Below are 24708 nucleotides of genomic sequence, written 5' to 3'. Positions count from 1 at the left end.
CTCTGGCCGCACCACTGGCGGAGACATTTCAGGCGTTTCTTAGCATTGGCAGGTTGGTATAAACCCCTGACTGGGATCACTGGAGTAGGCTCCTCACAGAGATCCAGTGACACCATAGAACTGTGGATTGGGGCTCAACTTTTGCTTCGTGATCTGACCATGTCTTAGTCATTCAGCACTCACTCTCTTTCATACAACCTCCCCCCATTCCTTAACGTGTTTGCTAACTTGTGGAGGGTGTTTGGTTGCCCTCCAGAGGGTGATGGAATTCCCCCCTTTTCTTAGTATTGACCAAACTCTTCCCACCATGAGAAGGTGACACAAAGACAAACAAGGGCAGGTGCCCCCTCCAAAGAGGAGACCATTCAGATGCTCATCTGGCCATGTCCCCTCGAGGGGAGCTTAGGTGATGCTTAGCTATAGCGGACTCAGCTTTTGTGACTTATGATCGGACACTAGTCCAATGCCGCCCTAGACCATATTTATTCACTATGTACCTACAGCATGAGCTCAAAAGAACTTGATAGCTTTTAGGGGACCTTAAGAGTGCCTAGCCATGGAGCTACAAATTCATACCTGACCAGCAGACCGATCAAGCCACTCACTCACTCACAAAATCATACACCAGGTTAAAACATTGCCTCCTCACAGCAGTACAAACCAGATCACACAATAGATTCCCAACTAGTGGGTGTATGCCTCAACCTGACACCTCACTTCCATGGGGGAAGCTCTTACTCATACATCAGGCCAAACGGTGCCTCCCTGTTCTAAGAAGGCCTCTGGTTTAATCTGATGTCTCCCCACCTGGGGAGACCCTGATGTCTCCACCCCACTTTTTGGATACCTTGGTGTCTTTCCCCAGAGGAAAGACCCTAACCCGCTCTTCTTCCCTCTGACAGAGGAGACCTTCATAGGGGCTGTCCCAGGATCCTACTTTTTCCTCTCCTTACCTTTGTATCTTCTCCTGCAGTCATTTCTGGTGAGCTGGTCTTTCCTTCCTATGAGTTCAGCTGGGTAGCTCAGCTGTTCCGAGAATCAGGGAACCAATCTGAAAGAGAATCCGAAATACTCAGGTGACGCGTCTCCTCAGTTGTCTCCATTCCCGTCCACCTCAGTCTGGCTGAGCCACCAGTCTAGCGGCTCAAGAGGTCAGCGTGGTTGGAATCTCACTAGGGCCTCCAGAAATGTCATGGAAAAATTCCAAAAGCTCCAAAACACATACCAGTGAATATCCAAGCAGTAACCCAAAGAGAAAGAGAACTCAGTTTTATTACATTGGCTGTCCAGAAGAGCCAGTGCTCTGAAAATCTGGGCAGTGAGCTTAGGGGCAAATGCACTTTTATATCCACATTGTTACAGTTGGCATAAGCTGATTTACAGACCCCTGAAATTGCTATGGGCTACAGGCAGTTACAGAGCATGGGATTTTTCAAACAGGCACTAAGGCAATACATGTTCTCAAAATAAAGTAATACAAGCACTAAAGCAATACATCTTAAAGGGAGGGGATTCATCTGTCTAAACACTAAAAGCAACACATGTTAAGGGGAGGGGATACATCTGTCAAAACACTAAAAGCAGTATATCTTTTGACCCCAAGGTCCTTGTCCTATGCAGCAAGCATGTTTACAGAAGCAGAACAAAGAGCTGATTAGAAATATTAGTCATTTAAGTGGGAAATTCCTCTTCGATTGCAGGGTCTGTATTGGCCTAATAGCCCTTGACTCTCTGAGCTCCTGCTCCATACAATATACAAAGTGTCCGCTGCACATTGATAGGCAGCTGCCCCTGCCCTGGGATGGCACTTTCAGGCCCAAGGTGGGCAGCAGCCGACCTTGCTATGATTACAGGGGGCCACACAGACAGCGTTGACATGTAAACCAACACTGCAGTGGCACGGAGAAATTTACGCAATAGACTCAGGAAGACTCCCAGGGTCCCTGCGCCACCCAACATGCATGTCACCCAGAGACCCATCCAGTGTCAGATGTGGAGGAGAACTGGTCCCTCTGCTAAACTGCCCTAGGTAAGGGATGGGAGACAAATGGACCACTGCATACAGTGTTGTTCCTTCCACTTATGTATATATCTAGCATAGGCAACAACCATCTGTGAATCAATTTGTCGTTCTCACTGGGTAGCCTTGAGCAAGCAAAAGCAGCAGCTGATCTTGGCATACTGGGATCCCCTCCCAATGGGCCACAAACCAGCATGTCCAGAAACTGACACCAGACCACAACAGAGCAATTTCTGACTAGCCCCATTAGCAGTACGCACAAAGGGTGGTTGCAACAAGAACACAAGCCTCTTAGGGCAAATCCCACTCACCGCGGTCATCCCCAAACAGGAACTTGTACTCTGTGGTTGCAGCTAATTTCCAAAATTAGTCAACCTGAGCATTAATCCTATCCATGGATCTACTAAAAAAAAATAAAACCTTGATGAAAACAGAAGATCACACAGAACTCACAGAAAGATCACATCCAGAGCCCCCAACATAAGGGATCAAGGAGAGTGTGCCACTGGACCACAGGACACCTTCCACATTAGGCCATCTGGCCAATGTTGAGAGATGAAACAAATATTCTTGACTCATAGAAATAAACACAGAGAGGCTAACAAAATGAGAAAACAAAGAAACATGGCGCAAATGAAACAACAGGAGAAAACTCCAGAAAATAAGCTAAACAAAATGGAGGTAGGTGATTTACCAGAGACAGAGTTCAGAATAATAGTTATAAGAATGCTAAAAAAAACTTATGGTGAGAATGGATGAGCACAATGAGAACATCAACAGAAATATAGTAAACATAAAAAAGGACATAGAAACCATAAAAAAGAAGCAGACAGAAATGAAGAGTACAATAACTGATATGAAGAATACACTAGAAGGGTTCAACAGTAGATTGAATGAAGCAGAAGATTGAATCAGCAAACTAGAAGACAAAGTAGCAGAATACACTCAATCAGAACAACAAAAATAAAAAGGAATTTTTAAGTGAGGATAGTTTAAGAGAATTCTGGGATGACACGAAGTGTAACAATATCTGGATCATAGGAATATCTGAAGGATAAGAGAGAGAGCAAGGGATTGAGAATCTATTTGAAGAAATAATGACAGAAAATTTCCATAACCTGGCAAAGGAATTTGATATACAAGTTCAGGAAGCACAAAGAGTCTCAAATAAGAGGAATTCAAACAGACCCACACCAAAACACATCATAATTAAAGTGCCAAGGATTAAAGACAAAGAGAGGATCTTAAAAGCAGCAAGAGAAAGGTAGATAATTACTTACAAGGGTGCCTCCATAAGAATGTCTGCTCATTTTTCAGTGGAAACTTTGTAGGCAAGAAGGGAATGGAAATAAATTCTCAAAGTTATGAAAAACAAAAATCTACAACCATAAATACTCTACCCAGCAAAGCTTTTGATTAAAATGGAAGGTGAGATAAAGAGCTTCCCAGACAAGAAAAAGCTTAAGGAATTCATCACCAACAAGCCAGCATTATAAGAAATGATAAAGGGACTTCTGTAAAAATAGAAGGGGTAAAAAAGAAAATAGAAATAACAAATACGAATAATAAAACGGCAGTAGCTATGTACCTATATGTACCTATCAGTAATCACTTTAAATGTAAATGGATTACATACTCCAATCAAAAGACATAGGATTGTCAAATGGATAAGAAAACAAGACCCATGCATATGCTGTCTACAAGAGACCCACTTCAGATCAAATGGCATTCACAAACCGAAAGTAAAGAGATGGAAAAAGATATTTTACAGAAATGAAAATAAAAAATAACCCAGGGTAGCAATACTTATATCAGATAAAATAGACTTTAAAACAAAGGCTATAATAAGAGACAAAAAATAGGACATTTCATAATGATAAAGAGATCGATAAATCAAGAGGACATAACGCTAGTAAACATATATGCACCCAACATAACAGCACCTACGTACATAAAGCAATTATTGACTGACATAAAAGGAGAGATCAACAATAATACACTCATAATAGGACACTTTAACACCCCATCGACACCAATGGACAGATCTTCCAGGCAAAGAATCAATAAGGAAGCAATGGGCCTAAAGGATACACTACAACAGATGGACTTAATAGATATTTTCAAAGCATTTTACTTCAAAACAGCAAAATATACATTCTTCTCAAATGCATATGGAATATTTTCCAGGATAGACCACATGTTAGGCCACAAAACAAGCCTCAATAAATTTAAGAAAATTGAAATCATATAAACCGTCTTCTCTGATCACAATGGTATGAAACTAGAAATCAACTAGAAGAAAAAAAACTGGAAAATACACAAACACCTGGAGGCTAAATAACATGCAACTAAACAATGAATGAGTTATTAATGAGATCGAGGGAGGAATCAAAAGATACTTAGAGACAAATGAAAATGAAAACAAGATAACTCAAAATCTATGGGACACAGTGAAAGCAGCTCTAAGAGGGAAATTCATAGTAATACAGGCCTACCTCAAGAAATAAGAAAAAGCTCAAATAAACAATCTATCCTTACACTTAAAAGAACTAGAAAAAGAACAGCAAACCAAGCCCAACGTGAATAGAAAAAAATGGAAATAATAAAGATCAGAGCTGAAATAAACAAAATAGAGTCTAGAAAAACAATACAAAAGAATAACGAAACCAAAAGCTGGTTCTTTGAAAAGATAAACAAAATTGAGAGACCCTTAGCCAGATTCATTAAGGAAAAAAAAGAGAGGACTCAAATAAATGAAATCAGAATTGAAAGAGGAGAAATAACTAAGGACTCCATAGAAATAAAAAGAATCATAAGAAAATATTATGAGCAATTACATGCTAACAAATTGCATAATCTGAAAGAAATGGACACATTCCTAAAAGCATACAATCTCCCAAGACCAAGTCAACAAGAAACAGAAAATCTGAACTGACTGATTATCACAAATGAAATAGAATCGGTAATCAAAAACCTCCCCAAAAAACAAAAATCCTGAACCAGATGGTTTTATAGACAAATTTCACCAAACATTCAAAGAATTATCACCTATTTTTCTCAAACTATTCCAAAAAATTCAAGAAGAGGGAAGGCTCCTTAACTCCTTTAATGCGGCCATCATTACCTTGATTCTAAAACCAAAGACATTACGAAAAAAAGAAAACTATAGGTCAATATCTCTTATGAACATTGAAGCAAAAGTTAAAAAAAATTAGCAAACCAAATTCCGCAATACATAAAAATATCATACACCATGATCACGTTTGATTTATTCCTTGGATGCAAGGTTGGTTCAATATCCACAAATCAATTAACGTGATATACCACATTAACAAATTGAAAGATAAAAAACATATGATGATATCAATAGTTGCAGAAAAAGTATTTGACAAAATCCAGCATCCATTTATGATAAAACGTCTCAACGAAGTGGGAATAGAGGGAACATACCTCAACATAATAAAGGCCAGTCTATGGCCATGTCACCCTGAACAAGCCCGATCCTGTCAGATCTTGGAAGCTAAGCAGGGTTTGGGCTGGTTAGTACTTGGATGGGAGACCACCTGGGAAGACCAGGAGCTGTAGGCATAAAAAATAAAAATAAAAAAAATTAAAGAATTGTAAGCTGACAAAGACCTTACAATTCGTGAGGTCAATCAAGGGTTGTTTCACCTAAAAAAATAAAATTTGTTACAAACCTTAATAATGGCCATATAAGACAAACCTACAGCTAACACCAGACTCAATGGGGAAAGGCTAAAAGCATTTTCCTTAAGATCAGGAACAAGACAAGGATGACCACTTTTACCACTCCTCTTCAACATTGTATTGGAAGACTTAGCCACAGCAATAAGACAAGAAAGAGAATTAAAAGATATCAGAATTGGAGAGGAAGAAGTAAAACTCTCGTTATTTGCTGATGACATGATACTATATACAGAGAACCCGAAATACTTCACACGAAAACTGTTAGAACTAATCAATGAATTTAGTAAAGTAGCAGATTACAAAATAAATATTCAGAAGTCAGTGGCATTTTTATACACCAATGATGAACTTTTTGAAAGAGAAATTAAGAAAACAATCTTATATACAATTTCATCGAAAGCTATAAAATACCTGGGAATCAAGTTAATCAAGAAGGTAGAACACCTGCTTTCAGAAAATTATGTCATTTGAAAAAGAAATTGAAGAAGATACAAATAAGTGGAAGCACATACCATGTTCTTGGGTAGGAAGAATCAACATCATTAAAATGGCCATACTACCCAAAGCAATCTATAGATTCAATGCAATCCTTATCAAAATACCATTGGCATTTTTCAGAGAGCTAAAACAAATAATCCTAAAATTTATATGGAACCATAAAAGACCCCAAATAGCCACAGCAATTGTGAGAAAGAAGAACAAAGTTGGAGGTATCACACTACCTGATATCAAACTATACTACGAGGCTACAGTAATCAAAACAGCATGGTACTGGCATAAAAACAGATGCATTGATCAATGGAACAGACTAGAAAGCCCAGAAATAAATCCACACCTATATGCTCCACACCTATATGATAAAGAAGGCAGGAATATGCAATGGAGTGAATACAGTCTCTTCAATAAATGGTGTTGGGAAAATTGGACAGATACATAAAGAAAAAGAAAACCTGGACCAACTTCTTACACTGTATACAAAAATAGACTCAAAATGGATTAAAGACTTAAATGTAAGACCTTAAACTATAAAACTTCTAGAAGAAAACATAGGCAATAAACTCTCTAATATTACTAACAGTAATTTCTTTTCAGATATATCTCCCCAGAGAAGGTAAACAAAAGAAAAAATAAACAACTGGGACTCTATCAAACTAAAAAGTTTTTGTTCAGTATAGGAAACCATCAACAAAACAAAAGAGAACCAATTGATTGGAAGAAAATATTCACTAATGATACATCTGATAAGAAGTTAATATCCAAAATATATAAAGAACTCATACAATTCAACAACAACAAAATCAACAAAAAAGACAATCCAATTAAAAGATGGGCAGAAGACTTGAATAGATACTTTTCCAAAGAGGATATACAGATTGCCAATAGACATATCAAAAAGATGCTCAAGGTCACTAATCATCAGAGAAATGCAAATTAAAATCACAATGAGATAGCACCTCACACCTGTCAGCATGGTTATCATAAATAAATCAAAGAACAAGTTTTGGTGAGGATGCAGAGAAAAAGGAACCCTCATACATTGTTCGTGGGATTGCAAGTTGGTACATCTACTTTGGAAAATAGTCTTGAGGTTCCTCAAAAATGAAAAAAAAAATGGATATACCTTTTGACACAGCAATTGCACTTCCAGATATTTATCTAAAGAAAACCAAAACAATTCAGAAATGTTTATGCACCCCAATATTTATGGCAGCACAATTTACAATAGCCAAGATATGGAAGCAACCTAAATGCCCAGCAACAGAAGATTAGATAAAGAAGTTATGGTTCATATATACAATGTAATATTACTCAGCCATTAAAAATATGAAATTCTACCATTTGCAACGACATAAATGGACCTAGAGGTTATTTTGCTGAGTGAAATAAATAAAACAGAGAAAGAGAAATACCATCTGATTTCACTTACATGTGGAATCTAAGGAACAAAAAGAACAAACTAATCAAAAACTGACTCATAAATATTGAGAACAATTTGGCAATGGACAGAGGGGATGGGGGGTTGGGGGGCTGGGAAAATGGGGTGATGGGTTAATGAAGTACAAATTAGTAGTTGGTATATGGTCACAGAGATGAGAAGCACGGTATAAGAAATGCAGCTGGCATTAATATATTGATTAGGTGGAAAATCAGAGAAGAGAGGAGTGATTAGGGAGATGATTTTATAAGTATATAAATGTCTGACCAGTGTATCGTATACTTGAAACCAATAAAAATAATTTAAAAAATAATTATCATTCCAATTAAATTAACCAAGACAGTTTTTAATTGTGAAATGATTCTAAAATTAATTTAAATATATAGGAATATATTAATGGAAAGAAGGTGTAAGAATATCATAAATAATTTATAAAAAAGGAGTATTGGAAAGAGACTAATCCATCCATCTAGTAAAATCTACTATAAATCAACAGTAAGTAAATAAATGTGGCATTGATAGCAAAGTGGCAAAAATAAGCAGGTCAATATTCAGAAGAGATGTTCCAAAACCAGACCTCAGTATTTATGTTTTTGAGGTAAAATCAATCTGTGGAGAACAGAAAGATTTTCAACAGAGAGTTTTGTTATGATTAGTTAACTATTTTGGTTTGTGTGGGGGTGTGTATTTAGATCCTTACCCTATAGAACATAACAAAATACATCCAAGCAGGTAAAATAATTAAATTTTAAAATATCGAACCATCAAAAAATGAAAGAAGACAGATTTTATCCTTCAGGTATCTAAGTTTAAAAACAATGGAAGAAATCACTAAAGGATAGGTAAAAGTGCATAAACTTAAAATTTCTATACATCTAAAATGCCATAAACAATGCTAAAATATCAATTGGACTAAATTTTCTGCAGTGAAAATACTAAACAAGGGGTTAATATCTTATTATTAAACCACATAAAGGCATAAATTGATCATTCGCAACAGTAGAAAATGAAATGGCTCATAAATATATGAGAAAAGTGCTTCATCAGTAATCAAAGATTACTGATTAGAATAGCAACACCATGCTGATTTTTCTCCTTTCAAATTAAGAAAGGTGAAAAAGTTAACTTGCTTAATATTGGAGTGGAGGCAAGAAGACAGTCATTCTTAGAGATTGTTGATGAGGTATAAATTTATATTCTCTTTTGGACAAGTATTCTAATTTGGTGATTTCAAAGAGCTTTAATAATGCTCCTACTTTCTTACCCCATAATTCTAATTTCAGGTGTCTAGCTCAAGGAAATTTTAAGAAATATGTACAATATTTTACACGCAAAAATGTTCATCCCTGTATTATTTATTATATTTAAAAATTCAAAAGTACTAAATGCTTAATGTTAGTGCATAATGATTAAGTAAATTACAGTGCATGACATGAATATAATGTAGTTTTTAGAAATTAAATTGTGAGTAATTGTCTAAGTATTTTATATTTATTTGCTCATTGAATCCTCACTACAAAGGTACTGGATATCTTCCCTTGGCCTTTCTAGGGGCACCCACCAGCCTTTTCTATCTTGTTTTGTCCCCCGAAGTTTGACTTGTACAGATTACATCAGCAGTCTTCCTTGCTTTCTAGCTTCTGATTGGGTAAGGCCAATGGAAAGGACCAGCAGGAGATTGGAAGAAGGGAGGAGAGAGAGGCTGGGTATTCATTTGTACTGCCTCCTTCTCTGGGTTTCCTGTGGGCCCGCTGCCTCTCTGAACTAAAGGTCACAGTTAGCCCTTTCCAAAAACCTCTGTTGCCAGGTTCTGATTACTGCTGTCTCCCTTATAGTGGTGCTTTCTTTCTGTCACCAGTCTGGGGGTACTGTACAATTCCTTGTGATTTCTTTCCATCTTGCCTGCATCTTTTAAAATACTTCCTTTATGATAACTCTCTTCAAATGATCTAGAGTTTGCTGTTTCCTGCTGGAACCCTGACTGATAACAACTTAAGAGGTTCTATGGTTGAGGAGACAGTCACAGAGAAGTTAAACAACTTGTCCCAGGTCACACAAGGGAGGAAATAATACCTGTAGGATATGTCACAGTTATTCCTTTATTTATTTATTTTAAAATAGCATTTGTTATTTTTATTACAAAAGACATACAAAATATACAACACAAACAAGTGAAGAGAGAAAACACATATTTCTACTCATCTATTGCATCCATCATTTATTTAATAAGACTCTCACATTTTTATCTCCAGCAAAACTCTTGCTTTGAGTCTCAGATTTTATGTTTGATTATCGCCTTCATCCAGATGTCATAGGCGCTTGAAACTCAACATGTCCAAAAACATGCTCATGATCTTCCAAATCCTAGCCCCAACCAAGTCCTATCAATTTTACATGTAAATGTCTCTAATATGTTCACATCTCTCCAACTCCACTGCTGCCACCCACCTTAGTCCAAGACGCCATCATCTCTTTCTTTGAAGAATTCCAAATTTTGGTTTCCTTGTATCTATTCTTGTCCCCTTCAACCTATTATTCACATGGCAGGCATATAGACTTTTTCTAAATGCAATCTAGTCATATTGTTCCTTGCTTAAAATCTTGCAGTGGTTTCCGTTGCTTTAGAATACAGATGGAGGATTTTTCTTTGGCCCAGCCCATCTTAGCAGCTTTGTCTCCAGCTTCTCCCCTTGCTACAGCTCCACTGGCTGTCTTTTAGCTGCTCCAATGAACCATATTTCTACCACTGGGCCTTTGTTCACATTGTTTCCTCTTTCTGGGACATTTTTACACTTTCCCTACCAAAATTAACCTCCAGAGTTGTCAGGACACCCTAATATTTTATCATCACTATGGACTTTTCCAACATAACATTGATCAAAGTTTAGATTGACAATCAAGCATGTGGTTGTCTATCTACTCTACTAGCCCATCTAGTGACTGTATAATCAAAGGTCTCCAACTGTCTCTGGTTGCCTGTGTATCCTTAGTATCTGCCTTGTGCTTAGCACATAGTATGAACTCAAATATTTGAATGGAATTAAAACAACAGGAGTAAGAAGAAATTTGGACAGGTTCATATTTGAAAGGAATTAATTCTTTATATCTATTATTTCCTCTTGTTTTGCTTCAAAGTCTAACGAGATAAAAATAATACCAATTTAGTCACAAGTCTCAACTATTTTTCTAGAAAGTAGAAGCTATTAAAACTGGATAAAGAAAAAAACTAAATCTATATATTTCATTACAGTTTCTTCAACAAGATATTCTTTGATAGAGAATGGGGTGAGGGGCGGGCAGAGAAATGTTTATAGTGGGAAGGGGTACTAGTTAACTTTTTAGAGTTCTCATTATTTACTTTAAATTCATGTCATAATGACATCTATTTTTAAATTAAGTTTATTGGGATAACATTGGTTAATACAATTATATAATTTTCAGGTGTACATTATAATTTGGCATCTATATATTCTATTGTGTAATTACCACCCATCTATTTTTGAAGGTTTAGTGATGACAAATTCAGCTCTAGGGGGATAAAGTGGACATTTGAGGGATAAAACTAGCAAGACAAGAGGTTGGTTGTGTAGTAATATATATGCATTAAATATTCTTCTTTTCAATAGGATGGGGACACACGTGCTTTTATTTTGTTCGGTTTCTGCACCTTAGCCATCCCTTGACCCTCGCTTTTAAATTGCAGGTCCCACTTAATTTGTGATAGCTGAGTTCTCGATTTTCTCCATTAGTTGCTTCAATTTTGGTTAAACATCAGTTTGCAAAATCTCATAGAACTCCAGTAACTTCCAACTGTACCCCCAGTGACAGTTCCCACTTCACCCCGCCTTCTCCCTAGGGAGAACACGCGGCTGCGCAGACCTTACCGTGACTTGCGACGTCAGAAAGGAGCCAAACCAAGTCGGGTGGAGGCCCTGGGACCCTGCGAACTAGGTCCGCTTCCTTCAAGTACCTGTTTCCTTAATCCCGCCCAGGTCCAGTCCCCTTTTAGCTAAAACATAGGAATAAAATCACCAGGTTGAAATCCCCGTGCGGTCGCACCCACAGTCTCGCCCTGCCACCGCTACATTCCCAGCTGGCCACCGCCATCCCCACCCCCACCCCGTGGCTTCGTCCGGCCACTCAGTCACTAGGGGCCTAACCGCTGCTCGCGCGATCGCCACCCACAGTGAGGGAAGGCGGATCCAGGCCAGAACAGCGCCTCTTCTTCCAGCCCCGGAGTGGGCCGGGGTCCTGGGGCAGGCCTCGGAGAGTGCTAATCTGGGACTACGGGGGTCGAGAGGCCAGAGCTGGGGCCCGAGAGACCAGAGCTGGGTGGGGGGGGGGGAGGGGCGAAGGAGAGCAAGACATCACCCCAGCCCCTCCCGCCGCGCTCCTGAACTATGAGCTCACACAGCTCCGCTACCTCCCTGAGCAACGGCAGCAGCCGCAGTCAGAGTGGGAAAGAGGCAGGGAGAGAGCCCAAAGCCGGGGCCACCGCAGCCCAGATCCCAGACCCGGCTTCCACCTTGGGCGTGGCCCGGGCCTCCACGTCAGGGTTGAGCATTCGTTCTGAGTGGCAGACAGTCTCCCATCTGTTTTCCAGCTACCAGTTGAACGCTTCCATAGCGGATGCGGCCGACTCCTGGGACTTCACTGCGCCTTCCCAACTCAGGTCCAGTCTTGGTCCGAGGACTGACACGGACTCCAGCACTGGCCTTTGGGGCTTTGGCGCCCATGGCCTGACTGACCGGATCCCCATGTCTGCCACCCGCTCGAGCACCTCTCAGGGGGCTGGCCCCGACTCCAGCCTGGACACCGTCAACTCTTGGGTTTCGGTACAACCTCCCACACCCAATAACACCCCCCGAGGGTCGGTACAAGAATCCATCCAGCCCTTGATGCCCGGCTTCCTCAGGCTATCTGTACCACCAACACCTCCTACACCCAATAACACTCCCGAAGTGTCATCACAAGAGTTTGCCCTGACCTCAGTGCCTAGCTCTCCCCAGGGTTCGATCCAAGTACCTCCTACACCAAATAACACCCCCCAGGTGTCATTACAAGGGTCTATCCAGCTCTCACTGACCGGCTTCCCCCAGATATCTATACAAAGATCTGTTCCAATCTCCGACTCTTCTTTTGCATCCTCAGTCCTCAACTCACCCCGCAGTTCAATACAAGAAACTGTCCCGCTCTCGAGCTTCTCTGGAACGTCAGTACAGGAGCGGCCCCCGCCCTTAGTGCTCGGCTACCCCCGGAGTTCAGTACCAGGGTCTGTCACGCTCTCAGACTCCTCCCGAGCGTCGGTACGGGGTTCCCCACCACCCTCAATGCTCAGCTCCCCTCAGAGTTCCGTACCAGGATCTGTCACGCTCTTGGACTCCTCCCGAGAGTCCACACAGGAGTACCCTCTGTCAGTGTTCAGCTCCCCCCAGAGTTTAATACAAGAATCTGTCATGCTGTCGGACACCTCCCGCGCGTCAATACAGGGGTCCCCCCCACCCTCAGTGCTCAGTTCTCCTAGGAGTTCGGTACCAGGCTCTGCCTCACTTTATGGCTCTTCCCGAGGTTCGGTGCAAGAGTCTGCCTCGCCCTCAGTGCCCGCCTCCCTCTGGGATTCGGTACAAAGACCTTTAATGCCCACGAACTTCACCCAAATGTCGGTACAAAAGTCCACCCAGCCCTCAGTGCCAAGTACGCCCGGAACATCCGTGGAAGGATCAGCTCCGCCCCCGGGCTCCCCCAGAGTATCAATACAAGGGTCCGCTCCGCCCTCCGTGCTCGGCTCCGCCCTGCTCTCCGTGGAAGAATCAGCTCCGCCTCTGGACTCCCCCCGAGAGATGGTAAAAGAGTCCACCCCGCCCTTGGCCAGCCTCTCTCCTGTACCCACGCCGGGGGAGACTGTCAACCGGAGCATGGCGAATCGGGAGAAGTCGAGTGTCGAGGGCCACATGTTCGACGTAGTCGTGATAGGAGGCGGCATTTCAGGTCAGCATGAACTGTAGCGGTAGCTTGAGGGGCCCTAGTCGCCCTGGTCGCCCCGGGTTGGGAGATTTGCGATAGCCCCCTGGCGTTTGGGGTCTCTCTTGCATTCGTGAGTGCAGTAGTGACCGGCCTGGCCCGGCCTGCCCCGGCTCGGCTCGGCTCGGCTCGGCTCGGCTCGGCTCGGCTCGGCTCGGCTCGGCCCGGCTCGGCTCGGCTCGGCTCGGCTCGACCCGGCCCGGCCCGGCCCGGCCGGCCCGGCCCAGCCAGGCAAGGCGGGAATGAGGGTTGGGCCAGTTTTGTTGAACTGGGAGAGGTAGGAACAATAATTTGTTACTACTGTTAAATGCTAACATTTAATTAGCTGTTGCTGTACAGTTATATTTAGCACTTTATGTGGATTTTCTCAATCCTCAGCAGTCCTGTGAGGTGGATAATAATTCGCCCTCATTTTATAATACCAGGAAACAGGTCTGCAGAGTTTTGGGTCAAATCACCTAACCGGGAAGTGGTTAAATGATTTTCTCCCATTTAAGACTCACTTCTAATTCCTGAGGTGGCTACTTTGCCTCACCGTTTCAAGTCCTTTACCCTAAACAGGTAGAGGAAATCGGTATATGGATTTTTGTATTATTGAGGTAGTAATAGTGTTATTACAGTCCTGCTCTTTTTAAAGCACTTTTCCTTAGAAAATTGGGTAAGAGGAAGTAAGAATCGTTAAGGAAAAAAAGGTTCAAGTATATGATGACGAATGGAAGCTAGACTTTTGGTGGTGAGCACGCTATAATGTATACAAATATCAAATTATAATGTGTATACCTGAAATTTATATAATGTTATTATGTTACCTCAATTAAAAAAATAGAAAAAAGAAGAGAGGGGCAGACTCTTAGTTTTAATTTTAACCTACTCCCATTTTTTTTTAGAACTTACAGGAATGTATAGGACATTTATTGCCCAAAGAGAAGTCCTGTATGAAGCAGGGGCCAAGGACAGGTCAGGGAATACCTTGTTGTTTCCTTTAATGAGAGCTCCCACACCCTAAATCTTGTTCTAAGTTTAGCCAGCTGGTGAACTTGGTATCCCCTGCTCTTGGCTTGGGTTTGTAGCTGACCAATGGAGTGGTGCATGAGGCTTTTCAGTATCTTCCAGGAAACCTCATCATGACTGATATATTAAATTGTCACTTATGTTATCATAACTGATAAAAATGTTTGAAATTTACAAATTGTGTTTCAGCCTTAGCTAGAATCCCACACTAATCTGTCCACGACCCAGGAGGGTGTTAATAATTTCTAAAGTATGCCTGCAGGATCTGATTTAGAAAGAGGGAGAAAGAAAGTAGGAGGGAGTAAGTAGGGTGGCCCCACAGTAGCCATTTTTACGTATAATCCTTTCGAGGAGACTCTGAACATGCTTACAAATTAATTTTGGGTGAAGATAGCTTTTGACTTGGCCTGTTGAGGATAATCAGTCTTAATCACCAGAGAAGAGACTGGCATAAGCTGTGGCTTTGAAAACTCCAGCCAGCTCCAGCAAAAACATGTATGTATGTTGGAGCATCAGAGGAAAGCAGAACCTGGTAGAGAGTAAGAAAAAGAAGCATTTCCCTTTTCTTTCCTTCCTTCCTTCCTTCCTTCCTTCCTTCCTTCCTTCCTTCCTTCCTTCCTTCCTTCCTTCCTTCCTTCCTTCCTTCCTTCTACAAACACTTGTTGAGTGTCTGCAATGAAATGAACTAGTGTTTCCAAACACCTAGAAGCACTATGATTGTTGATCATTGGAAAATAAATATGATGATACTATATTGTATAAATTGATTAAAAGTTCTAACTCCTTTCCCATCTCCATATTTTATATTTCACAATTCAGGGTTCCTTCTGGGATTTTATTCTTATCACTTTCTTGTTCTATGCTCCACTATTTCTTCAGGGGAGTTTTATCTTTTCTTTCTTCTCTTCCTGATTCCCTTCTCTTTTCCCCTTTCCACATTTTACTACCAGTAGTTGATGGTGAGCAAGGGTGGATTTACTGTACAGCTAATTACCCTTATGCTTTATGGTCCCTATGTCAGTTTAAAATGCTTTTGCATGTTTCAGGCCCTTTTGGTTCTGTTTTAAATAAATTACCAGCTTCATACTAAATCTTGTATTTGTAATTTTGCATTCTTTTTTCTTAAAAAGGACACCTAAATCCTATAAGCTTCAGGTCCTTCCAAACCTGGATCTGCCCATGGTTGTTATTAATTATTAATTTGTCTAATACCATTTGGGAGAAGTAAAGGGCATTTCTTGCACAGGAGTTCACATTCCTGTTCCAGAAGCCAGCTTCCAGTCCATCAGTGACAATGGAAAAAGGCACTGGGCTTCCTCTCATATCTATCAGTCAGATTTGAGTGCTTTAAACACCAAAACTGACCAGAAACATTGCATTATGGCTCTGATGCCTTTCCAGATGGTTCACAGATGCAAGTCTGACTCAGGATAAACCCTGCATACAGACTGGGAGTTTCGTGAGGAGATGAGAGGGACTACTTCCCAAGGATACTTGAGCACTCAGGACCACATCATCTTTGTATGTTTAGCAGTATCCCATGAGTTACTTAATAGTCCCTATATCAGTTTTAAATGCTTTTGGATTTTTCTTATAAATTTTGTTAGGACTTGTACATTTTAACATGTTACCCAGACACTTATATAGCCAATACTTAACATCTTCAGTATCATTCCTATTATATAATGTAATAGCTCCCCGAAGAGTGAAAATTCTAAATAACATTCCTCAAAATCAATTCCATATTAACAGAATTATGTTTATTTTTGTATAAATATCTTTGCACATAGAAACATCGTAATATATCTCCCTTTTGTCATTACCATACATAAAACCGAGCATAGCTTATAGTCACAAAATCCCTATTCCTGTACACTCACCAATTAAATAATTTTGTATACTGTGTTTTTAGTTGAGAGGAGGAAAACCCCACTCATTTGTAAGTAATATAATGGTATCTTTTACATTCTCTGGCTCCATCATTCACCATCTATCATCAAGTCCTTTTTGAAACTCTCTTCATGTGTTCTGTGACACTACTGGATACTGAATTTTTATTCCACACTGATTGATCCTTTTCTATTCCTTTCATTGTGCCCATATTCTTGTGAACTTCTAGTCTGAAATGGTGTCAAGGTTCAACTCTTCATCACTTTTGGGCTCTTATACACTCTCTGTCACTCTCATTCTAGGACTTCAGCTTTTCCTTTTGCATAGAAAATCCTCCAGTCTAGTTTGTCCTTTTCTTTCTCTGAACTTCTGTCCCATAGCTTATCTGCCTCTGGATATTTCACACTTGAATGTTTTGTTCTTACTTCATATTCAACATGTCCAAAAGCTTCCTTGCCCTCCAATCCAGCTTCTCTTCCTCACTTCCTTGACTCTCTTCTTGGTACCACCATCTTTTCCATCATTTTCAACATATTCATTTCTATAATCTGTATATCCAGTCAACAGATCCTTCTAACTCCTTTTCAGAGCTCTTCCTCTTCTCCATTCCCAGTGATCCCCCTGTCCCTAGGACAGAACCTTGATCCATTCAGCTTACTAGGTTATAACCATCTTCCAGTGACTGCCCTTTACTTTAGGTTCTCCCTTCATGTCCATCCTGGAGTGTCCTACCAATCTTGTTTTTAAAAACACTTTCATCACTTTACTCTTCTGCTTAGGACCTTCAGTGGTCTCTTACCAGCTCCTCAAGCTCCTCTCCACACCCCCAATTATCCGGCCCCAATTTTTTGGATAAGTGGCATTTCCCACTATTCCCAACACTGACATGAGCTTTAGCCACATTGCTCTCTTGTCCTCAGTCCCTCTATTTTTTCCCTACTTTTGATTTTCTTAACATGGAAGTGCCTCTCTCTGACCATTTATATATTATTTATTCCTCAATACCTGATTAAAGATCCTTTCCTTGATCACTCTGGCTCCCCTTGATTTTTCTCTCTTGTAGAACTTGTAATCTATATCTAATATTTCACACTTATTTTCTGTCTCTTTCTTGATGTTATTTTGAATATAACGTTTCAGTTGCTGCATTTAGATGGTAGTTCTTACTCATGAGCTGATAAAAATGTAACAACTGACAGGAACACAGTGGCATAATATTTTAAAATCTGCTCTTAACTAAGACTTTCTGAATTGGTTCTTTTAGGGAGCGAGAAAAAAAAGGAGAAAAAAGGCCTACCTCTAGGGAGCAATGTATACTTCAGAGTCTTTGGGTCAAAAGGATTTTTAAATGTCAGTCTAGTCCAATCACCTAAGATTTTTATCCTCTCGACAGCATCTCCTTACTGATTATCTGGCTATAGCTTTGAAAACCTGTAGGAAAAGGGAATACTCTATCTCTCAAAGCAGCTCATTATGGTGCCTGGACTCAATCAAGCATTTTTGGAAACCTCTACCATATGCCAGGCACTGACTAGATCACAGGGAAAGAGGTATATAAAGATGAGTAAGCAGTGTCCCTGCCCATAAGGTACCCCATCCTCTTGTAAGCAGTAATCAAGTGGGAAAATAGTTGACATTAATACAGTGAAAGAAGTATTAATGCTATGAATATAAACAGTGTTTGGATCTTGAGAAGTAAGTAGGACTTTAATAGGTAAGTAGGACTTTAAGAGGATGGAAAAAAATGCATGCCAAACAGGAAAAACTGGAGGAGCCCAAATACAGATTCATGAGACTGTGGGCCATACATGAGCAGTGTTTAATTGAAGCCAATGGCAAGAGTTTCAGGGAAGGAAAGTAGTTGCCTCCTGTACATCTAGGGATATGATCGTGGTAGCCATCGAAATCACTCTAATGTGTATGATTTTTGTGCTTGGGCGAGTTGTGAATAGCTATCTAGCAAGTGTACAGTAAAAACACTTTAGTCATAATGCTGGATAGTCCTCACTGATGAGACAGTTTTTCCATGTTTTTTGAAATTAAGTTCCAAGTGTGATGTAGAAAGATATATTTCCAAATAAGATCTAAGCAATAGAAAACTCGCTTATATTTTTAACCATAAGCCAAGCTTCACAAAAAGAATCAAGAGCATGAGCCACCCTGAACTTGGTGCTGTATAAAATCAGCAGGGATTGCATCTTTGTCATGAGACAGAAAAGCCATTTTGTAAGATTGACTAATAATGTTTTGAATTTTGACAATTGAGTCTACACACTTTCCCTTTTTTGCTGAAATACTTCACCCTGAAAAGTCATAAGAGCATGTTAGGCATTTTAACCCAGAAATTTTCAGCACATACGAGTGGTTTTATAGTGATAAAGAAAAGCTTACATTTAAAAATGCCATTTATTTTTGGTGCCTTAGTTGTTTAGATACTCTAAGGTTCAGTGCAGGCTGAGCATTAACTTTCTGCCTTTTAGGATACTTTTTTGCCCCTATTTTATATTTTTCTCAAAAATAAATTAAGTACTTTTATTTTATAAACTTTTTTATGTTAAGTAGCAAATACAATAATTACATTTATTTGGGTTATGATTTTTTGGTATCTTAATTGTTGGATGAACTTTTGGGATTATTTGACATGGGGAATTTTAACATTTTGCTAATACTAATTGGCTTGAATTTGTCCATAATCCTCAGCTAATGTGAAAAATATATTTAACAATAGATTTAAATATAGTATAATTATATTAATATAACTATAATATAATTGGATCTTATAGACAAATTATTGAGAAAAAGAAATGCAGAAGCCCGTTATTGGCAAATATTGGGTCATACAGTCTTTGTGCAGGTGTGACAAACATTTTACTTATGACAGATCTTGCCAGTATGTAGATTCAAAAGTACCCAGAAAGGCTGAGGTTATATCATAGTTTTATTTCATATACAGGGGTTTGCAAGAATGTAGACATTCAGTTAGCATTTCTTTGAAGACTATACCTGCATGTATATGAAATGGATAGATTTCATAATGAGAGTTACTTTTCATTTTAACTTTGAGTGGTTAGAACTGCACAAAATTAATCAAAATAAGTTCTGTTACATTTAAATGTTGCAAGGTCTGAGACAAATTGATTATAAGGGCTGCTTTATCTTTTTATTTTGAAAAATATTTTATACTTTAACCAGCAATTTGTATTTTCGTTGGATAATCTATTCGTTATTATGTTGTCATCTAACATGAATCAGAGCAGCTTAAAATCTTTGAACCATAACTTCGTCATCTCTGTTGTATCCTGACCTACACTAACTTAAATCGGCATCTGAGTCTTTCTTACAGGTGCTCATTCACTCTTTCCCCATGGCTCCTCTGAGCCTTAGTTAAAAGCCCTTTTCTAGTTGTTGCTAGGCCAGAGTAATTAAAATCTCACTTTGTGGCAATATTTAATCGATTGATTAGTTAAGAGTATCAATAAGAACATAAAACTAGACAATAATCTTTGAGAGCTGACTTACATATTAACAATCTTCAAGGGTCGCAGAATTGCAGCCTGTAAGAGCTCAAAAGGACCAAAATGGAGATTTACAGGGGTCAAGTGAATTACCACACACAACAAAATTCTTAGTGGCATAACATGACCTTGGACCCCAAAAATATTGACCAACAGAACAGTGCTCCTTCTATACCCTGCCTCACTGGGCTGCTCTGTAGACAATTCAAAGAACTGTAGTAAGCCTTATTATTGCTTTACTTTGAAGTTTGATGCTTTAAAACCTAGTGAATGTTATTTCACAGTAATTTATATTTTAGAATATATTACATATAATGTTACTGTTTCATGAATGTTTAAATTAAAAACATGGGGGACCCTATTAGGTCAAATGACTTTCATATAAAGAATTTATTTCCTTTTTTAGTCATTCCTAGTGTGTTTAGGATAATAAATAGTGATTGCTTGAATAGTTTAGATCAGTGGTCCTTAACTTTTTGGATCAAATGTCCCTTTGAAGATCTGAAGAATACTATTGGAACTTTTTACCAAAGCATAAGCATATTTTTATGCATAGAATTTTTTCCTTGTATCAGGCCAACATCCAGTGTTATGAAAACTTCTTCAGTGCTACTGTCCCTGTAGCCCAAATATTTTGGGCTCATACTGAGACTTCACAGAAGTGGTGAAAAATAAGAATTAAAAGGATTTATTAAGTCATTAGACAGTTACTAATCAATTTCTTAAATAGACAATGATAAAAAGTCAAATGTAAGTCACCTACATTTCCTATATTAAAACCATTGATAAATAGAACAGTGAACCTGACATGGTTTGAAAAGGAATAATTTGGGAAGATAACACTGGTGAAGAAAATGGAAGTCTATGGTGGTCGATGTGATTTTTTAAAGTAGTTTTCCAAGGTTGGTATTTGCAGGTTTTATATATTGAAGTGAAGCCATTGATGTTGGCTTCCACTTAACAACAGAGCTATGTTCTGAGAAATGTATCATTAAGCGATTTCATCATTGTGCAAACATCATAGAGTGCACTTACACAAACCTAGATGGTATAGCCTACCACACATCTAGTCTGTATGGTAAACCACTGTTATATATGCTATTTGTCATTGACTGAAATATAACTATGCAGCACATGACTATATATTTTCTAATTTAATATGCATTTGTAATAACTTCTAAAGATAATTGGTCATTGAAGCATTTGACAAAATTTGGACTCAAATGGAGAGTTAAGCTATCTAATTTATCTGTCCGTTCATTTGTCTCTCCAGTGACCATGTGAGACATAGGACCCCTTCTACGTAGTGGAGGTTATAACTATGACCGTGAAGTGTTCTTGGTGCTTGAGGTTGGTTCAGGGGTTCAGTGGTGATGCAGAGAAGGGAGCAGGAAATGAGTGACAAGGAAAAGATTTCATGGAGGAAGTAATGCTTGAAAGAAGTGCTATGCATTTTGGATAAATTCTGAAATGTAATGAAGATGAACTTTAAGGTAACCATTTTTAGATTAAATGTATTTGTTGTGAGCTGTGGCTTAAATTGACCTTTTTCTTGCATGTGTTCATTCATTCATTCATTCATTTTGTTCATTCATTTATTAGATATTGATTGAGTAGTCACTATCTGCCTTGAGCTAAATTTATGGTTTTTGTTCTGTTTTCCTTTTGAAATATTGCTTCTAAAACTTCAGTATGAGCTGATGTTTGACTGCTTTTTATTGTCTTGAAAGTATTCAGTCCAAGAATCCAAACGTTCAGTTATGTAAGAACTCTGTTGACCAGAGACTACTTCACTGAATAATAGAAAATTAACTTAAAAAATTTAATATGTGATGTATTCTATACACATTACTAGGTGGTAACAAATGTAGAAATTGAAGAAATGTTACTTTTAGGAATAAACAGAAAGAACTAGGGGAGTGAGCAGAGCATAAGCCAAGACTACATTAAGGCTTTGCTTCAATACTCTTAGCTTGTGCTCTAGGCATTGTTAACCTGGGACCCTGCCCAGGGGAACTTATTACTGTAAATATTTGAACACTCTTATAAGAGATGAAATCAACTTTTCTAAAGTATGTTTTGAGGTATAGTTTGTTGTTGTTGTCGTCGTCGTTGTTATTATTTTTGCAGAGGATAGAGACATACTGTGCTAAACAGGTCTCTTCACTGTAAGACTTATCAGGGCCTTTAATGTGTCAGTATGCACCACACATTTTTTAGAAGGAGAAACAACATAAGATGTCCCAACTTCCATGAACATTGATGCTATTCCCTGGAGCATCTTGAGAACTAGTGTCCTATAAAACATTTTGGAAACTACTGCTTTAAACCATAGTGCAGTTTAGTGCTCAGAATTTGAGGACAGCAGTGTGGAGCACTTTTGGTGTATTTTTAACTTTCAATGAAACAATGGGCCAAATAATGAATTAAGAGGTAATTGCATTTCCTAACTTGGGTGAGATCCATCTAACGTGAAGATGAATGCTGAACAATAATTAAATAAATTAGGACTGTCTAGACAACCAGTCTGTCCAATTCAGGACAAATTAAAGTTAATTGTTAGCTTTCATCTATTTATCATTTGAGACAGCACTGTCTTTGAGCTTATCAAAAGGATTAGAAAATTTGGCATTTTTAAAAACAGAGAATTATTTCTGAAAGGAAATACAAAATACAGATGGATATAGAAATAGATAAATGATAGAGATTAGATTAGATAGATAATAGATAATAGATAGATAAATAAATAGATGATAGAGAGATAGATAGATGATAGAGATAGATGAGAGAGAGAGAGAGAGATGATAGATAGAAATGGTTGTATGTATCAGACAAATGTGTATGCACATTGATCTTCTCTATTCTCTTTTGCTAAAAAGTACAATAGTGGTTCAAAGACCAGAAAATGTAATAGTAGTATTTAGAATCTGCTGACTAATAGTATTCATAATGTGCAAGGTAACAATGTTTGCTAAGAAAAATAAAACAAGGTAATAGGGACAGAGTGTGACAGATGATTATATCACTTACCTACATTGACAGAATCACTGGACATTTTTTGTGTGTGTGTGTGAGGAATATGCTACAAGATGAGATGCTAGCTCATTAGTAATAGAAAAAAAAAACAGAAATTGAACAGAAAGGGTGGCATAAGTGAAATGGACCAATTATTTTTTTCTGAAATAGAGAATTGTGAATGTGCTTAAAGAGGTATGGTAAAGGAAAGGTCCTTGACAAGGTAAAGAAAGCAGGTATAAGTGTGAAAGTAGGTTCCACAGTGACAGGATACTTGAGATTTATATCCCAAAAAGCAAAGAACCATTTCCTTGAAGGCTTCATTGCAGATATTATCAACTCTTTCTCCAGGTACACTATGTATGGTAAGTCATTTCCTGTATCATTTTTATGCGGACAATAGCTATTTCAGGACACTGGCAGCACTGCAGAATCCGTGGGAATAGAGTTTCCATGGGCGGTGGCTTTAAGAAGCTGGAGCTTGGTTTAGGGTTTCCATGGAAACCCCAGTGCTGGCTGTATACATCTCATTCAGGCTCTCCTGATCTAATAACCAGGATTACCATTGCCTGAACTCTCAAATGAAGTGTGCTTTTAGATTTTGCTTTTCCCACCCTAACCTCCCTAATAAATCCATTAACCTATTTTGGTTTCTGCAAAGCCCAAATGATCAGAGAGAGAGAAATCAGGAGAGGAATTGTATTGTTTTATTAAACTCATCATCCCTATTTAAAATACTTAAATTGTAAAATTGTTAAAGATTTACCTTGCCATTAATACTCTCCTGTTTTCAGGTTTTTGCATTTTGAATGTAGTCAGAATGTAGCGTCTGAATTTAGTCCATAGTGTAGCAGTCAGCATGTCTGCTTTACCTGCAGAAGGTTCTGGGTTCATGCCCCAATGGAGCCCTCCCTGGTCCATGGTCTACAAGCCATGCCCCCCTGAACAAGCCTGATGTCTGATCTCAGAAGCAAAGCAGGGTCATGCCTTTTTAGTACTTGGATGGGAGATCACCTAGGAAGACCAGGTGCTGTAGGCATAAATAATAATAATAAAAGAAAAAATAACAACAATACTAGCACCAATGAAATCATTACTGAAAAAAAAGTATTTGCAGTTATTTTTTGTCTTTATGAGATATACCATTAGAAGCAAACTATCAAATTACTAGGTTTAAAAATCACTTAGAAGAGTTCTTCTTCACAATCACTTGTATACATATTTAGGCATAATTCGTTTAATTTTACTAATCTTATCCCTGGTGTTATTTTTATTTCTCCTTCATCCTAATATTCGAATTAGCATTTTTTTCTTTGAAATATGTTTATTTCTGTAGTCCATATTTTTTGTAATAGGATTAAAAAGACAAATTTAAAATTAAGTGTGTAGCTATGTTTCCTTGGTACGAGTTTTCTGTTAACTTGGTAGCACTATTATATGTATTTGATAGCATTCATGAAGAAGAATTCTAATGTGAAAAAAATAATAATGTGTATATACACATATAATTCCTTACTCTGTGAGCTGAGAGGGCCTAGAAGCAACAACATCCAGAAGCAATGGGCTTATCTGGAACCCAGATCTTTATTTCT

At 38.7% G+C, this 24708-nt stretch overlaps 2 protein-coding genes and 1 pseudogene across 2 annotated transcripts in view; 2 read left to right on the top strand and 1 right to left on the bottom strand.

Moving 5' to 3' along the window:
* Positions 1-11771, bottom strand: part of LOC107498766 (amine oxidase [flavin-containing] A-like) — a 36034-nt gene extending 24263 nt beyond the window's left edge. Inside the window, exons 1-2 of the mRNA XM_036226525.1 lie at positions 11697-11771; positions 954-1026 (exon numbers count right to left, since the gene is read on the bottom strand). Of these exons, the coding sequence (XP_036082418.1) occupies positions 954-1026; positions 11697-11771 (148 nt within the window). The remainder of the gene's footprint in view (positions 1-953; positions 1027-11696) is intronic.
* On the top strand, positions 5490-5608 carry LOC118608406 (annotated as a pseudogene).
* A 1704-nt stretch (positions 11772-13475) lies between the features above and the next one.
* LOC107498765 (amine oxidase [flavin-containing] A) overlaps positions 13476-24708 on the top strand; it is a 62535-nt gene continuing 51302 nt past the window's right edge. Inside the window, exon 1 of the mRNA XM_036226586.1 lies at positions 13476-13652. Within this exon, the coding sequence (XP_036082479.1) occupies positions 13505-13652 (148 nt within the window). The 5' untranslated portion in view covers positions 13476-13504. The remainder of the gene's footprint in view (positions 13653-24708) is intronic.

Source organism: Rousettus aegyptiacus, unplaced genomic scaffold, assembly GCF_014176215.1.
Source record: "Rousettus aegyptiacus isolate mRouAeg1 unplaced genomic scaffold, mRouAeg1.p scaffold_m13_p_9, whole genome shotgun sequence".
Taxonomy (NCBI): Eukaryota; Metazoa; Chordata; class Mammalia; order Chiroptera; family Pteropodidae; genus Rousettus; species Rousettus aegyptiacus.
This window is presented reverse-complemented; position numbering and strand designations above follow the sequence as displayed.